At 34.8% G+C, this 18562-nt stretch overlaps 2 protein-coding genes across 2 annotated transcripts; both read left to right on the top strand.

Annotated features, from left to right (window-relative positions):
* Positions 1-444: 444 nt before the first annotated feature.
* Smp_128730 (sec24-related A, B) lies at positions 445-7640 on the top strand (the record flags this gene model as incomplete). Its single annotated transcript, XM_018795840.1, has 6 exons — positions 445-581; positions 1753-1833; positions 2049-2208; positions 4293-4575; positions 5278-6125; positions 7122-7640. 6 exons carry the CDS (start codon positions 445-447, stop codon positions 7638-7640), a joined length of 2028 nt encoding a protein of 675 aa, XP_018650112.1.
* Positions 7641-8731: 1091 nt separating this feature from the next.
* Smp_128740 (sec24-related A, B) lies at positions 8732-18246 on the top strand (the record flags this gene model as incomplete). The annotated part of the gene is given in 7 exon segments (XM_018795839.1): positions 8732-8902; positions 10328-10516; positions 14273-14274; positions 14282-14580; positions 15431-15562; positions 17174-17681; positions 17769-18246. Coding segments are annotated over 7 exon segments (1779 nt in total).
* Between the last annotated feature and the right edge of the window lie 316 nt (positions 18247-18562).

Genomic DNA, 18562 nt, shown 5'->3' with positions numbered 1-18562 from the left:
CAAGGTGAACAATGACGAGACTGCCCCGTAAGGTCTCATAGATTAGGTAGTCACGTCGTGACAAATCTACAGTTTTAGGATTAGGTTGGTCATTATGGCAACACTAATTACGAACATAGACCATATTTTTACAGACTACACTTTCAGGCAACTGCTATCACGTAAAATGTTCTGAAGGATCGTGGTGAGGTGAATGTGAAGGTACTGACAATATATTGGGGGAAGGTTTATTTCTAAATGCTGCATACGTGTATGTTTCTATATTGATGAATTTTCTCTTGAACTTCGTTTCGTGAAAATTAGGGAACTTTCTAAATGTGCTGTTTATGTAACGTTCTATGTTAAATCTGTTTGGTGTACATTTGCATTTCTCTCGACAAGCGTTCAAAATCAGCTACTCTCCCGAGATCTGTTAGTAGCAATGTCTCTTAGTTTCCTGAATATATGAAATCTAATCTTAAAGACACGGGTTATAAGCGATACCACCTAAAACCAGCACAGGGCAAAGGTCGAGCAATAGATAAAAGAACTTTGTTAGTTACTTTAAAACATAAAAATTCGATTGATACACTGGCATCAATGTAAGGATAAGAAATTTACTGAACCAGATTTCAAGGAGAATAATCAGGACCCTTGGTTTCATTACAACCTCTATCACAGCCTCTAGGTGTACTAGTGTATCACTAAATATCACAGTGGATAAATTAACTTGGACGAAACTTCAAACTACTATACGAGTTGAACAATTAGTATAGCATTAAAGTGACCAGTCAGATATAGTCTCGCTAAAGAACGTTAGTTTTAGTTAACCGGGTAATTTATTTAAATTCGGCCATGAGAGTTAAGTAGTCTTCGTGTTAAAGAGTTATGACACCTCATTGTTAAAGCTGAGGGAAGGACAATGAGATGCTGCTGAACATGTTAAGCTATCAAAAGTGTTTACCAACGGCTAGCTCATTGAGTTTAAACTTTTGACTGGCCACGTCTGTGAGTCATCTCAACCCTACAGGATGTAGAGTGAGTGGTGCCGGCAAATAAATCCCCGAAACAAATAGTCTTGTGAATCTTCGACGTTGATCGCATTAGTTTAACTGGACTCACATATTAGAAGAAGGTGATGGGTGAGGAAATACATTCAGTTGACGAGATATAGTTGAAGTTGAGAATTTCGAAATGGTTAGTTGAAGGATGAGTAACGTCTCATTCCAGATCAGGCACTGATTTGATGATAATGCTTGGATGAGAGCCTCTAGATAGTAATGTCTGTTAAAACTAACAAAATCAATATCCGTGACAAGTGTTTGTGAAAATTTATTTTGAAAAGTTTACGGCGGATTTACTACGGCGAATTTGTTTCTCAAAGTTATTGAGAGATCATGATTGGAATCAGTACCTCAACATTCTTAAGTTAAAACGGAAAACCCCTCTTGTTATATTCATAAGGCTCGTTGTGAAGTCTTCTGTCTTTTCGAAACTAACTAGGCACCTCCAGAGCAGTTTGTATTGTCTAAAACCTCCATCATTCATTCTTATTACCAGAAAACATACCTGGGGTTAAATCTTGGGAAGAAAACATAAATAAGGATAAACAACTCCATCGGATATCTGGAACCGACGTTGGAGTAAATCCGTAGGCAAAACGAGAATAGGAGCTTAGCTTGACACATGTCTGACCAGCTACAGTTGCTGCACCACGAATATTGATCGAATTAATCCAATCCGTTAATTTCACATAAAATTTCTTTCTTTCAGATTTTCAGAAAATGAAACAAAGGTTGAACTTTTCATGCAGAACATCTTCTGTAATCCAGACACATTCCATAAAGCTCACAGGTCAGTAATTTCGCTCAACAGAGTTATAAATTCTAATTGGATATTGAGCGACAAGTATTTTTAATTTACCAATGATGTTGTTTAACGTGGTGCGGCTTCAGGGTTATTCAGTCAAGTATGTTAGTCAGTTAGTAGTCTCAAGGAAGTATTTAAGTGGCTTTTATTTTTAGAATACCTAACATAAGAAGTCAATAACTTATATACGTATGAAACAGACTACACAGCATGAATAATCCTGAAATGCCGTATTTCCCTAAGGGAAACTACTCTGGAAATTCAATACCAAATGCCGACTGGAACGATTTCTCGCATAAAAGCCCACTCAAGCAACAGCATTTGTTTAACAGTAATGAAGGTCTTTCATGTACCCCACAAGTAAGTACTAACTTAATTGATGGTGTTTCGATAAAGTCAGCCTTCCGCAATCCAAGTATCCCTTAACGACTAAATAATCCCAAACTCCTAGATAACCTTGTTTTTTATAGCCATCGTGCCACTTATTGTCCGTAAAATGCGGCTGACGTTCCGCTTATCCGTTGATTAAGCACAACAAAATACGAATTATGAACATTCAAACTACCAAGAGTATTTTTGTTACATAGTAGTTTTTCTTTATGTAACCAGAATCTTCCACATGTACTGACGCTTCTGATATTCTCAGTGAAATATACATATTTTCTCTTCATAGTTAGGTAATTTTACATAGGTTGACTGTAAGAGCGCAAACCACCATATCGTTTTAGGCGGTGACAGCACCACCTTGCATTAGGATCTAAAGGGACTGGTGAGTGTTCAGTGTCATTCTAATTAGGTACTTACAACATCTCGTTTTTGTCTTGGGAGCCTGACCTACCTCAACTACCTGGGTGTTGTGATCACATACCCTCCAATATTATCTGATAGTAGTCTTCAATCGCAGCAGATGTGCGGTTCGAGTAACACTGGGTTCATTTTATTTCACTCAAGTTATTTCTTTGCGACTGATCCAAAAAAGCTGGGTGCTCGTCGTCCTTTAATTAAGTCGAAATTTTAAACAGAAAAGTGATTTGATTTGTATCGTCGCATTCCGTTTTCATCCAGGTCATTTAACGTTCACAACCACTAAACCAGGACTGTCCGGATAGTTTATACTCTGTGTGATGCAAAATGACAAGCAATAAATTAATGCCCCGGTGTCACTCAACCTAGTTTTCTTTGAATCAGCTTCATACACAGGACTAGACTTATTAGGGATATGTAATGCTGTCCAGCTATCCAAGTCTGTACGAGCTAGCAACTTCGACTGGCATTCCTCCCATGGCGCTCCGTCATTCTTTATTTTGTACTTCCGTTAGACGCCAACATCCGGTAAAGTTGCGATCGGATACCTATGGCCACGTATTTTTTACTCTTCATGACTAGATGTATTTCAGAGCAAACTGGTATAGTTTGTCCGTCCAACTAATTAGGTTGATAAAAGCTGGATAAACCTATTTTCTATTTTGCTGACTAGCGATTCGTCATCTTTGTCGAGAGCTCAGAAACAAGCATAGTGACTTGCATGGTAATAACTGAGATCTAAGATCATACGTAAAGTGAATGAGGTTGAAAAAAGTCTGAGGTTCAAGACGGATTATCGTCAAAATCATTTTGATCGGAATGAATTTCATTTATCATCAAATCTTATAATTCCTTCTCTGTAGAAAAATGCCAGCTGACTGTTCAAGTATTTTAAGACGTTTGTTACCAACTAAATAAAAATTTTCATGCGTCATTTTTTTTCGTAATCTGTGTTTCTCTCCATTAAAACCCTTTGGTTTCAGTAATGTATTCTATCAGTTTGTGTTCCTGAGTGAAAATGCATGTCTACAAGCCTGCTTAGAATATCTAGGTTGTTAGTATTACTTGGCTTTTAAAATCTTAATAGATGGAACATTGTTTGAAATTGCAGCCTAGTTGTTGGAAGACAAGCGTTTCAAACATTAAACTGACGCTTCACTACTCGTCACCAATACTTTGCCGTTTTTTGTACCTCTTGTAATAAAATGCTCAGGTAGGAATTATGACAATTTATCCTCGTCTTAGGTGTGGCTAATAGTGTAAAGTTTTCAGAATAAAGCTTAACCTAAAAACCATGAACATCCTTGTAAGCACATCGATCGTGCGGACTGATGAGTCACTGTTTCTTGTTATTTGACAGTTTTTGTTTCCTGGTCCTTTGCAAACGAGCATAGTATTTGTCTGTTGAAACCATCTCAAATTCGTTCGTTGATATAACGCATATATTAAGTATAAATTCTTGTACTGGGTATTGAGGCCCACAAGATATGTAGTGACTATTAACACTAGTTGGCTATCCAATCTGTGCTAACTGGATCGGATTTAATATTATCACGTTCCCACTTCATGAAATCTTACGTCTGTATTTAGGGCAAGTATTTGATCATTTTTAACTCCAAACGATTCCTTGTGTATTTTAGGCTAATAGGGTATTAACACAATCAGCAACAGATCCTTATCAGTATCCAGCTTATCCTAATACTCTTAATTGTGTGGAAGGACGTAGTTCAAACGAATCTTTTCAGAATTCCATACCATCATCTGGGTTATTCACTATTCCTTCAGGAACTCAAAATCAACTGAATTGCTCGGTTCCACAGCTTGTATCAGCACCTCCACCTGATTATGGTATAAATGGTCCATCTGTTACTACCAATAATACGAATTTAGCGTACATACCTACCACTAGGCCTACATCAGAAGGTAACATGTTTTGTTATATTTAACATATTAGATATATTTAAACCTCTTTATTTACTTTAAAATGTGCCATTAACGTTCGTTGACCTAAGATAGATCTTATTGCTTCCCATACGATGCTGTTTATAAGAGAATGGAAATAGACTATCTTAAAGAATCACATTTTTGCACTGTACCTAATTTCAGCATATAGTGTAAAATATATTCATAACTCCAAAATAAACTAGGTTTATGTAGTAGGATAAGTAGTTGATCAAATGTGTGGAGATTTGTGAAGATTTGTCGCGCAAGTGGATGCTTATGATAAACTATTTGCTAAGTTTGCTTGTGTTGAAATTTAAATGTTATTTTAAGCAGAAGTGTTTATACGTGTGACACCTAACTCATATATTGGGTCATATAAGGTTATATTCACTTAATTGCCTTGGTTCCAAGCAGGTTGGTAATATAATCAAGTGTCACACTCGAATGTGGTCCATAGTCCATTATTTGGTTTGTTTTGTTTGTTGAGCTATATTGACATTTTGAGATTAATGAATTGTTTTGTGGTTCAGAAGGTCAGTTAAATGTATAAAAGCAATCGTTTTTTTCATTTCTCCTACTGAATCATTCACTAAATATCCATACAGATTGTAAAACTTGCTCGATTTCATCCAATCAATGATTGTCATCTAGTACTTTATTTCACGTTTTTTTGTATTACAGGTTTTCTTCATCCGCCTCGGTCGTATGAAATAAATTCACATTCTCAGTCTTTTCCAACCACAAATACTGTTTCCAGTTCATCTACTCAACTAAATAGTCTATATTCACCCTTTCATGCAAATGCTTACCCGAATTTTAACTCATCTAATCAATACAATCCGTCGGTTTATAGTCCCCTACATTCACCTACTATAGAAAATAATCAGGTCTATACTTCGCAAGGTGGTTCCAATTCTGTGTGTGACTACACTGGTTATTCTCAGTCTTCAAACTTAGAGTGTCGTTCATCCGTCCCGTTTAATTCAGGTGATCACCCCACATCAGAGTTTACCAATATGCAAGCAGTTCCTCAAGTTTACGGTGAGCAACAACAACATTCATCTCTTAATTCTCAATTTGACAAACCTAGTCCCATATTGCCCCCAAATCCAAGAACACTTACTCCTGGACAGAATGCACTACCTTTCACAACAGCTTATGATATGGATCCATCTGTTAAGTCGCCTAGTCTCTATCCACCACGTGTCACGAATGAGGCGCATGCAGTTCCAAATTCTGTTGGATCATATGGAATGGCTCCACCATTGCCTCCAGTTCCCATGATGACTAATAATGCAACATATCAAAACCACCCGCAACCACCTCTTCCAAGACCTGGAAATACGCTACCGTCTACCATACCTCGACATACAGCTTATGAACAATCTGGTGTTTTTCGAACACCAGGAACTGCAGCGTCTATATCTGACTGGAGCAGTTTAAAAACACCGATCAACCTTCTTCAAGAACGTTGTTTGTTACCATCAGATGGACCTGATCTACCACCCAAACCTGCATTGACTACTCCAGTAAGCAAAGTATTTTTTTATCGGAGAGTGACTAATCGTAAGGGGTTATCAGCAGAAATCCTTGGAGATTGTAGTTGGTGAATATAGTAACTTCATTGTTAATTATTAAAATGATATTACTTGTTGAGTACTTGATGTGCGTAGACAAATACTTAAGCAAATAGTTGATTGGTGATTATCAAATGATTATCGAGATTAGACTCCTAACCACTGTATCATTGTTCGTCTATATATCTTTTTTTTAATCGGAATAGGGTTCAGCACTTGTATTTGTTTTATTTAGATGGTTTGTATATAGGATTGGACATCCTTGCCATCCTATTAATTACTTCATTTAGTCTGTTTGATATTTAGATGCCTAGTATTGTGTGGAGTAATCTAAATAGCGCCTACAGTTTCCCTTATCGGAGTGTTGTTTTATGAGACATGACTGTGGATTTGTTGCTACGCTTAGTCACCTCATCAGGAACGACATTTTTGTGTGATCTCCTGTGTACACTTATTTTCTTGGTCCTAATGGAACTAGATTTTTAACGTCTTGATAGAAATCTGAAAAGTGCACTAAATAGTGGTACATAACGTCCTTGTAAATATATGGTCACTTGTAAAGTCGAATACTGTGATCTATTCTTCTGTGAAGATCCAAATGTGTGTAAATCTTTGTTACGGTCACGCGTTGCTGTGGCTAGTCCCACCTTGATACCAATATGGTTTTCAAACAATGAATTCAAATTATTTTCGCTGGATACTATTTTGTAGTCGTTTTCTGAAAAACTGTAAACCCAACTTGCGTTATATTACGGTTATGTTTAGTAGTAATGTATATCTTTTTGTGTATATGTGTTATAAATCTTTTCACCATCCTCAGCCCAGTTCATTTTAGTGTTATTTTTAGACCGTCTGATTAATTTTACGTATTTAGTTTATCAAAACTCACCATTATTTATAGGTTTTACAGTACTTCGTTTATGCTTTTGATTTGTTTTGATTTTTCAGATTAATTGTGATCAAGACGTAATGCGATGTACTTTAACAAATGTACCATCAACTTCGAAACTTTTGACTCAGTGTCGTTTACCTCTTGGTCTTGTTATGCATCCGTTTCGAGATATGAGTAGTCTACACACTATTAGTTCAACCACCATAGTACGTTGTCGATCTTGTCGTACTTATATCAACCCGTTCGTACAGTTTATGGATTCCGGTCGACGCTGGAGATGTAGTGTTTGCTTTCTGGCTAATACTATCCCAGATGAATTTTACTATGACCCTGGAACTCAGACTTATGGTGATCCTTCTAGAAGACCTGAAATTCGTTCTGCTACTGTAGAATTTATTGCACCTTCAGAATATACAGTTCGCCCTCCTCAACCAGCTACTTACCTTTTCTGTTTTGATGTTAGTCATAACGCAATTGCCACTGGTTATTTACAGCTTGCCTGCAAACGTTTAGAAGCGTTGATTGATCGGATCCCAGGTGACTGCAGACGTCAGATAGCCTTTTATGACCTTTAATTCTAGTGTTCACTATTACAAACTTTGTGGTAAGTTTTAATCAACATTATTTTTACCATATATATGGCTTTCCTTTAGATCAAAATGACCCCTGCTACTTTTTATCTATATCTACTGTTTATTTTAAATAAAATATATTTTGCAGGTAAAAGTAACCAAACTTAATCAAATGATTGGTGAAGTGGTCAATTGATTGCCAATAAATCGTGAGTGACTAGTGATGGCTTTAGTGATGTAACTTTGAAACTAACATGAGTTAGTAAGGAAGCCAGAGAAGCTTTCAAGTCGTGTTATCCAGCAAAGCATTGCTCATGTATAATGAAGCCACTTAATCCACAAAATGAGCGTTAGGTGAGTCTCTAGGCGCAAAGTATGAGTCGATCGACTAGGTAAGCCTGTGCCGAATTGGTTGGTTTGACCATGTTTTACACACGCCAGATCAGCCTACTACTCTACGTATTGTCAGTTTAAGGGGAATTAGAGCGAGAAACTGTTGGCTAACTAAACGAAAACAAGTCATTGTTAAATGACGTCACTGATCATTGTTTCGTATCGTATATTGAATAGAATTTCTAGACAAGGTTATATAAGTAGTGAAAATTAGTGATCGGGAACAGTAGATGAAAAAGCTCGAAATCGATCGCAATAGCACAGATACATTCATTCTTTGTTTTTAAATTTTAAACATTTCATTACTCATAATTTATTTTATTTGCTTGACTAATGTTTCCCAAGCACTTTTTTTACTTTCAATCTTTTTGTATAACGAAGTTAAGCCAACCGTACTGATGAATTATTTTACTTGCTTCTGTGATGATGCTTCTCTGTCTATTTAATAATGTACTTCGTTCAAGCCCTTGTTCTAGTTGCCTTTTGACAGTCATATCTTTTCCCATATCGCTTACATTCTGTTTCATTTGGACTACAATAAACATAGATTTACTAATGAACCAGATTCTATACAGTTCCATCCAAATAATTATTTTGTGTTAACCGATTGTAATAAAATTTACTACCAGTCATTAAGTTTAGTCCTTTAGTTGGTTGAATTATTTAACTTCTGTTCACTTTTGATTATTATAGGGGAAACTATGAAAATGTTGATTTGTCCTGATTTAGAGGAAATATTTCTACCTGATGATGAAGGTTTGATTAATAGAGTTGAAGATTCAGGTGGTTCATTACGCGATTTTCTTCTGCATTTACCTGAAAATTTTATCGGTACAAATGACACCGGGAATTGTCTTGGATCTGCTTTACAGGTAATTTTGTTATTAATGTGAAATATACTTTAGCAACTTAATATATTAGTTATTGGACGTTTTACTGGTACAGAAGCAGTGACTAGGTAGTTAAAAGATTCGGTTTTCAACCAGTAGATCGCGCATTTGAACCTATTTTTACCTGCTTCAGTTTGAGCTGTCAGGTAATATCACTGAGCTTTGTGCAGATAATCCAGTTCACAAACCTGTTTTTGGTAACCGATTTCTTTCGGATATCCCAATTCTTCAAGCTTTCCCTTATTCTAGACAATAGGTACATTTTTAAAACAAAGTAAATGGATAGCCCTTAGTCACTTTTACAATCAGTCAGTCAGACAATGTTTTTTCCTACTAATAGTTCATGAAAAATGTTCGTGACAATAAAAAGGGCAATTATTCTTGCTTGTAATACATTTTATGGTAGACTTTACCAAACATAACGTTGAGGTCCATTTTTTTAGTGGAAGAAATTGAAGTTAAAATTTCATCACTTAAAGAGAAATTTCATAGTGTTCAACCATGCTCTAATTTGGGGACTTGTCAAGTCAAGTAATGCCCAAGAATACCAAGTAATAAGAGTAGCTTGGTCTTACGAAAAAAATTCATAAGTCTAGTATTTTGTAGATTTTGCTCATATTGATCATTTTAGTATTTTATAATAACCAATACAATTGTAGTTAAATTTATTTTATTAGAAATATGGTGGAGAAGATTAGTAGCTCAGGTGGATGAAATATCAAAATTATTAATCTATAAAAAGTAACCAAGCACCTGTTATAGTGTATTGTGTTTTGAACAGCACCAAAATCTATTCACCTGACTACGAAATCTGTGTTGATAACGTCAATCGACTTCAAATGTGATAATACCTAAATAAAAATTAAAGTTATTGGATTCTGGCTTAGTTATCCTAGAGATCAAATGCTTGTTCTATTGTTGGTACTAGCGTAGTATTACAATTCAAAATAATACTTCAACCGTCTTCTAACACTACAAGCAGTAACTAAAAAACCGGTCTTTTACAACCAACCTTTTATTATTTACCAAAGACGCAAATATTGTATAGTTTTCAAATAACCAGCTTCCGTGTCGAAAGTGTCCTTACTGTTCCAGATAAAGCATAGTTGTACAAATTCTGTTTAGCGTTAATTACACATCAGATGGTTGCTATTAAGCAATAGGCTTGTTGATAATCATTTGTGTTCACACCACTGGACTTGCGTCGTTATCATTCATCGTCGTTATTATTGAATGGTTATGTTTTGATAATTTTATATTCACTTCCTTATCCCGGCCGTCCTTAAAGTGTTTAGCTTGAAATAATATTTGGTTTAATTTCGAGTGGCTTTATTACTAATAACAAATATCGAAGTTATTAAACTGGACCTAAAATATTTTGTTGAATTTTTGATTACCTGCTTTCAGGCTGCTCTGAAGCTGATTGGTGCAGTAGGTGGCCGGATAACCGTATTCACTACTTGTCTGCCGACAGTTGGTTCAGGTGCTCTCAGTTTGCGAGAAGAACCTTGCGATCGGAGTTCAGTCGACGTAAAGCACTTCGGCGCATCAACTGACTTCTATAAAACATATGCTTTGGATTGTTCACATAAACAGGTATGCATATTTGCATGATATTTAATAAAGATATATGTTTAACATGGTCCACCCTCATTTTCGGTTTATTACACCTGTTTAATCTATGCATCTACTTTCAACTATTATATGCGCAAACTGAAGGACTGTCTTCTACATCGAATTTGACAGTATCGTTGATTCACTACATAATAGATTTAACATATTATGTGGTAGTTAGAAGTACATAAGTCCTTATTAGCTGACAAATATTTCACGGTTATTGTGATTCTGACCCCCAGTGATGAAAACTTTTCGGTGTGATTAAAAAAATTTAAAAATAAATGATTGGTTAACTTGTCTTCGTGTGTGCATATGTGCTAATGGACAAACACTTTGCTACCTGTAGTAATTTGTTAATTGGCCGTTGATATGCTTGTTTCTATCACAAGTTCAATTTACTCGGTAAACGGAACGAAGGTCAAGACAGTGACACGAGAGGCTATTCTTATCCGTTGTCCCCGACCCCGCTAACTGAGTGAGAAGTCCAAGTTGGAAGTAGGGAAGATATATTCCGTAAGTAGCCAGAAGCACATGCAATCACAGCAGGAAGAAATCAAACGTATATATACAGCATAAAACTGTCCTTGGGAAACCTTACAAAATAGCATACTAAAAGATACAACGTACCAATAGCGTTTAAGATTTTCCCGAGTGGGAAATACGACACGAAGGTGGAAAAAGCACCTTTGGCGCGGAAACAAAGAAATTCAAATTTTCAAAATAAAATTACAAAAATAAGTCATTTACCAAGTGAGTTCTGGGGACCTAATATCCCCAACAACCGTAAATTGTGCAACTTTGTAATCTGATTAGCTCAAATCATAGTGAGATAAAGTAGTTTGATTGGATGTTAAAATTTGCATTTTGACATTAGAATTTTATTTTTAAAAAAATTCTGTCAGACTGTTCCATCCGCGTTTTGATTAAAAATTGCAACTTCTGAAAAAAAGACACATCAATTCTATTATTCCGCCAAATTATACTTTTGGCTGTGAATAGATATTGAGATAACAAGTGGAATTAAATCCTTTTTCGATCATGTAGAGATGGAACTGAAGTCTCCAGGTATCGTAACAGGAGAAAAACTATACATGTAAACTGGAAAAAACTGATAACTATTTGTCGAGTATGACACAGATTGTTAATTATGATAGTGATTACTAAACCTAAAAGCTAATAAAATGTTTAATGCATAATTACAATTGATTGATCACTGGGTGGTGATTAATATCATATGTGTCAGGTTATTCTTAGTGCAGATCGAATCCTATTGACCAAGTTGCAATGTGGCCACTAGTCTAAGTGGCTCGACATTGTGTGCACTATGTTGAGGTAAGATGGTGATTGGAGGTAATCGACAGGAAACCTTGGGCCTAAGTTTCGTGCTATTTTGTACTCGTCAGCAAGGTATACCTGTAATCTTGAGGGGACTTGTGCTTCCTAACGGATTCGATCCCGTGTCACCCAGCTTCACAGTCAGAAACGTCACGGTTGAGCTATCTGGACTGCGACTAACCTTCTGTGGAGCTGAGATGCAGAAAAAGAAAACTGATTTCCAATTTAGTATTTTCATGAATCATTTTAACAAATCGTTTGAACTTGTAATGATCTTTACATGTGTGTAAACATATGAATAAATCATTGTTATAAGATCATAATATAGGGTATATATTATAAAAACCAAACGTCAAAGATTGGTGAATGAATAACAGTTCACGCCTTGGTAAATGAATAATAATTTAAGAGAAAGAACCGAAAAATATTTACGTATAGGTGATATTTACAAATAGTAATTCTTAATACGATGGGTGTGCTTTGTTTCGACAATAAACGATATATTTTATTCTTGAGTATAGTAGTCCATAGTTAAATAAGTAGTTGTGTAATTCCACGTATTCATCAACATAAAATTTGTTTCCCACCATACATTGTCTAATCTATGTATTTTACCAGTATATAAATATGATAAGGTAACCCATCTATGTATGTAACAGTGTAAATCAGTTATTGTGCTTGGGAATTATAAGGATAGGTTTATTTTCTGTAATGTCAATAGCAAATGTTTTGTAAGTATGCAGTCAGACGAAATCATTACCTTAATTTTTCAATTCACTTCCTTCATGAAAATGCAAACGTTTTTAATATTTGAAGTATGAAAAATTAAAGTTGGCTAATTCATTACTATCCACTTTATACCATTCAGTTTATCGCAAAGTAACTTAATCAACATATTAGCGATACGTGCTAAACTTTAAAATTTCTCATTAATCACTTCAGAAATCATTTTTTGAATGCTTCGATCTATTTGTTAAACATATTAGAGGGACACCGACAAATTCTATGTGCTAATTACCAATTTAGGAATATTTTAATACCAAACCCAAAACAGCTAAACGTTTGAATAGCAACTATCTTTGACAAGTAATTAAAATGTAGGTAGTATTAAATGCTAATAAACAGGCTTAAGTCTAACATATTAATTTCTTTAGTCGATTAAACTGCTAAATGCGAACGAGGTTAACTATATAAATTGAAATTTAGCTGTACCAAAGTTTAATTTCGATATAACAACTAAAAGCTAAAAAATATTGGAAATGTGTTATCGAAGTTTGCGTGTATTATTATGAAACAGATAAAGAGTATAATGATTATTTCTTTTAATTCACTGTTAACATAACGACATATATTCAAACAACAGATAGTGTTTATCGATCAGTGCTAATACAAATTACCCTTAACGCAGATAATAAAGGTTTTTAAGTATGCGGCTAAACGTATTCTTATATCTTCATGTGTGAAAAACACATGGCTTAGTGCATGTTGTACATGTTCATGTATACGATGAAAAAAATGCGTACTATTGGATGACTGTGTTTTTATTTTGCACCTTCAGTGAAACGGATATGATGCACATGTACAGATAATCATGTCCAAATAATACTGTGTATTACGTGCACGGGAAGACTGTAATAATCTCGTCAAGCATTTAAGTGCATTTTCATTATTTTCAGTCAGTACGATTTCGTATATGTCACATAGCCCGTTGGCGTAAGCGTCCTCGTATATGTTCCGAGTTTATAAAAACAAATTATATTCATGACTTAGCGTTGCGTCCAAATCCACGTTCATTCGATAATTGATATTTTTCCAGTTGGATACCTGGCATTTCTTCATCCATAAAAATGGAGGCTTTGATATGAAGCCTAGGTGTTGAGGATAACGTCAACAGTGTTTGAGTCATCTTTTTGATGTTTATGGAGATGAGAATCACGAACTTCTTAATGGAACTATATCTCCCTTTCCTAATTTCTGATTGCGATTGGAACGCTCGAAACAATACATCTAGTACATTCTAAGTCACATACATTCGTAGTTTGGAGAAAAGATGATCATTTGAAAGAGTATTTACATTTTATATCACTTTTCAGAAAATAACCAATAATTACCATTTTAAAACTAATCATTTCATTGGACAAAACGGGATGAAGTTTTTTTAAACAAAATACAAAAATAACCGTGCGATAAATGATATTCGTCTTTATGTAATAATTCCATGAAAACCAGATGAATAATTATTTAGTAAAATAAATAAGATTATTCAAATCTTGCAAAAGAAATCAACTATTCTTTCAATAATTGTTAGAGATAATAATTATAAAGTTTAATCCACTAGATATTTATTATGTCCTACTGAAACTTGTCCGTATCGTATATTCCTTTATTTTTGGGATTCTAGGTAGGAGTTGATATGTTTATTTTCAATTCTCAATATTGTGACATTGCCACAATATCTGGAGCTAGTCGATATTCAAGTGGAACAGTTCATCATTATCCAGACTTTTATTATACACCAGATGAGGATGAACATATATTACACGCTGATGGTAAAATTAATTTTACGTCAGATGATTGTAATAAACAACAAAAAAGTGTATGCATTGGAGTGGAACAATTTCGTCGAGATTTCGACCGGTATTTAACCAGAAAACTTGGCTTTGAAGCTGTTATGCGTATCCGATGTACTCAAGGTTTAGCTATTCAGGTTTGTATTATTATTTAATAGTTTAAAATCATTTTCTGTATATTATTATATTGTCAGTATGTGGTGTATGCTACTTATGTTGACAAATACAAGTAATATCAATCAGAAGGGAAATGTCTGGCAGCAGAAAATTGAGATCTAATTGTAAACAACAGGAATGAAGGAACGATGAAGTTTGTAAGAGACAACTGATGGAAGATGTGCAAAGGATGTATTTAATGTATTGGTGTCATATTTTACGAAGACCTTCCGTAATTTTGTATTAAACAATAAAATTGGATATCCCCACCAGGTCTTCGTTCACTACAAGCGTACTACTTTTAGTTTATCCTTATTTTTATACAGCTTATTTGGTACTTCGCGTATAATGTTGAAAAAAACGTTAAAAGAATTTGTAAACAATAAACACGTAGAATAGTGGAGGTGAAAATCAGTCTGATTATTGTGTTTTTAACTAGTTACTTAAAATACAGAAAAACCATTCTTATTAATGAAAGTAAAAGAGATAGTGGCAGTCAGCATGCAGAGTTGGTTAGGTTTTTCAGGTGCGCATTCCTCATAGCTCTCATCATTAACGCTTCGGCTACATTTCGAAAGTATGTGTGATTTAGTGGTTTCATATCCAGAATCTTTGCGATATCTCTGTTCCTCTCTTGATTTAGATAGATAAATTGGAGACTTTATATTTCCTCTCAAACTCATATCCTTTTCCAAACATTTTGCAATCAGTCTATTTCCACTACTTTGCTGTCTAAAAAGCAATCAGGAAATATATGTTAGCATGTTCATTTCCTTATGTAATGTAAAATACCAACCTTTTTCATCATATTAATTCTTTCTTTCACCATAGACTTTCCATGGTTCATGTTTTGTTCGTTCTACGGACTTGATTGCTTTACCAAATGTGAGCCCTGATTCTGGTTATGCTGTCCAGTTAGATATATCTGAAAGCTTAGAAAAATGTGCTACAGTCTGTTGCCAGGTTAGTTAATCACATAATTTTTAAATTGTTTTATTATGGTTATTTCTTATGGTTTGTTTACTGAAAAACAAGTTAATATTGTCTTGTAATTCTTAGAAGTTATTTTATTATGAATGAAAATGAGTCATTCCTACGTGAATAACTTCCAATTCTAAGTTTGTGAAATCTGTTATCACAGTGTATGTTAACTATTTTCTTCATTAATTAATCTTAGTTTTCCAAATATATAAGCTGATAGGATAGTTCATTTGTGTCAATCTCGTCCGTTGTCACTGTGTGTATACGTACATACTTTTTATTTTTAATATCTAATGTGTGTCTGGCGTTATGGTGCATCGCTTATTTTTTTGGTTTTTCACTGTCTTATCATTTTGTGGAATAAGTTATTCTGTATATTATTCATAATTTTAATAGTTGAAATCATGAATCTATTGAAGCTAGACCACCATGGAAAACCTGGAAAAACTGTACGGCCGCTTCGTCCTATTGTGGGAATCAGCAGTGCGCCCCCACGATCCCGCCCCGTGATATTCGAACCCAGGACCTATCAGTTTTGCGTGTGAGCGCTTAACCTCTAGACCACTGAGCCGGCATCCAACGGTGTTAACGTCTAGCTTCAACCGATCCACGGAAATGAGCAACCATTCACCAATGTCTTCAGTGAGTTGCTATCTCACAACAGACCTAGTTGAACTCCACTGGTCACTGCTTCTCACTGCAACTCCAGGAAATACCTCATAAAGCCAGTTACTAGTGAGCACATGTTGGTTAAGCGCTCGCGCGCGAAACTGATAGGTCCTGGATTCGAATCTCTCGAGGCGGGATCGTGGGTGCGCATTGCTGAGGTGTCCTACAATAGGACGAAACGGCCGTCCAGTTCTTCCAGGTTTTCCATAGTGGTCTAGCTTCAATTGATTCATGATCTTATCTATTAAAATTACTATAATATCCACAAAACCCCTTCTGATATTCATAATACTGTTGAAACTATTTGTTAATTTTCTTTTATATCGAAAGATTTGTTTCGAATGTTTACTTTATCTGATACTTGTTAAGAATGTCGTTCTATGTTTACTACATACAGTATTCACATGATATGATAACGTGGTATTTTCTTTTTGTCAATATCAATAATAATATATTTGCGGTATAGTTTATGAATTTACCTGGTTTTAATCAGCTTTAAACTTGATTTCCTTGTGAGAAATCACTGCTGGGATTAATATAAAAATTTTATTTCAGTAATTTTGATTTCATTTGAGTATCCACTAAACCTGACTGTAATCTAAACAGTGATGTGGTATGTAATTTTGATTCGTTATCATTAAATGTTATGTTTTATTGTATAGTCATTTATTGAAATACTATATTTAAAATAATGTCTATTTCATTGATAAGTTTTGCCTGAAACTCGCAAACTCGAATCTCAATTTTATTTAATCGAAACTCAATTTAAAAAATCACGTGCATTTAAATGTGCTCGAGATCATAGTTTTATTTCTTTTTAAAATGATTTAGTGTAGTTACATTTGTTTAAAATATGGATAAGTGTGGAAATAATAAAACTTGTAAATATTTATATAAACCCATACTATTATTTGTTTTTCATAGGCTGCTGTATTATATACTTCATCGAAAGGTGATCGTCGCATTCGTGTACATACTTTGTGCTTACCAGTTGTGCACACAGCAACTGAAGTGTTTCAAGGAGCAGATCAAGGTTCAATAGCTTGTCTTCTAAGTAAAATGGCTGTTGATCGGACGATATCTTCTGGTCTTTCAAACGCTAGAGAAGCTTTAGCGAATGCTGTAGCAGATGCTTTATCAGCATACGCTACCACTTCTGGTATTACACTTAATAGTAACTCAACAGCTTACGGTCTACCTTGTCCACCGAATCTACGACTACTTCCTTTGTATATTTGTGGTTTGCTTCGTTTTAAAGCTTTCAGAGTTGGAGTAACGACACGTTTAGATGATAGATCAGCCGCTCTAGAGCGAATTAAAACTGCTCCTCCTACTGATTTATTAACTTTAATATATCCAAAGTTATATGCTGTACATCGCTTCGTTTCAAAACCTTTATCTTCTCATGCAACCCTTGCACAAAAAGCTGCTAGTCTTCGTTTAGTTGATCATAATGACGACCAACGTCCTTCTGATTGTGACGGAACATCCTCTTCAAATGGAAGTGAAAGTAATTCAGAAGCTGATCAGTTACCATGTCAATTACACTTGTCAGCTCAATATATTACACGATCTGGTGTATTTTTACTGGATACTGGTGAACTTTTATTACTATTAGTCGGCTGTGGTGAAGATGTTCCTCCAGGATCAAACAATGATTCGGACATTTTACGTCAACTTATTGGTATTTCATCACCACGTCAACTTCCTGCCCAAGGTGGTCCTTTCGTATTACCACCCATTAATTTATCTAATGAAAAACAAAATACAATTACTAATGATAATACTTCTATTCCAATTGGCCGTCGTAGGTTGTCTGCTCTAATAAACCTGATTCGAAGACGTCGACCAATTAATAATGCTTTAGTTCTCATGCGTCACGATTCATCGTCAAATCTTAGATCACTTTTCTTATCTTGTATGGTTGAAGACAAGACAGAATCAGCTCCATCATATCAGGAATTCCTTCAAATGATTCAGAATTTAGTCAGAACATAATTTTTAAAGTATGCTTATGTTATACTTTCTTCCCTTATGATAATATATCTTTAAGGCTTGATGATGATGATGATGTGAAAATGGAACGAAGTGGTTCATCGCTGTTTTTGGTGCCTTTATAGTTGAATAGTAGTGATAAATTAATCAGCTCATGCTTAAGTATAATGTAATTTTTTCTTTTCATTGTTTCCTCGCTTTTTTTTAAAAAAAAAGAGAACAAATCTTGTAATCAGATTGATCAATTTTAAAAGCGATATCAATATCATTATGATCGTCAACGTACAAATTCAATGTTTACGAAAATCTATGATTTGTT

This window comes from Schistosoma mansoni, chromosome 2, assembly GCF_000237925.1.
Source record: "Schistosoma mansoni strain Puerto Rico chromosome 2, complete genome".
In the NCBI taxonomy this organism is placed as follows: Eukaryota; Metazoa; Platyhelminthes; class Trematoda; order Strigeidida; family Schistosomatidae; genus Schistosoma; species Schistosoma mansoni.
The sequence above is the reverse complement of the archived record's forward strand: the minus strand, read 5'-3'. Positions and strand labels throughout refer to the sequence as shown.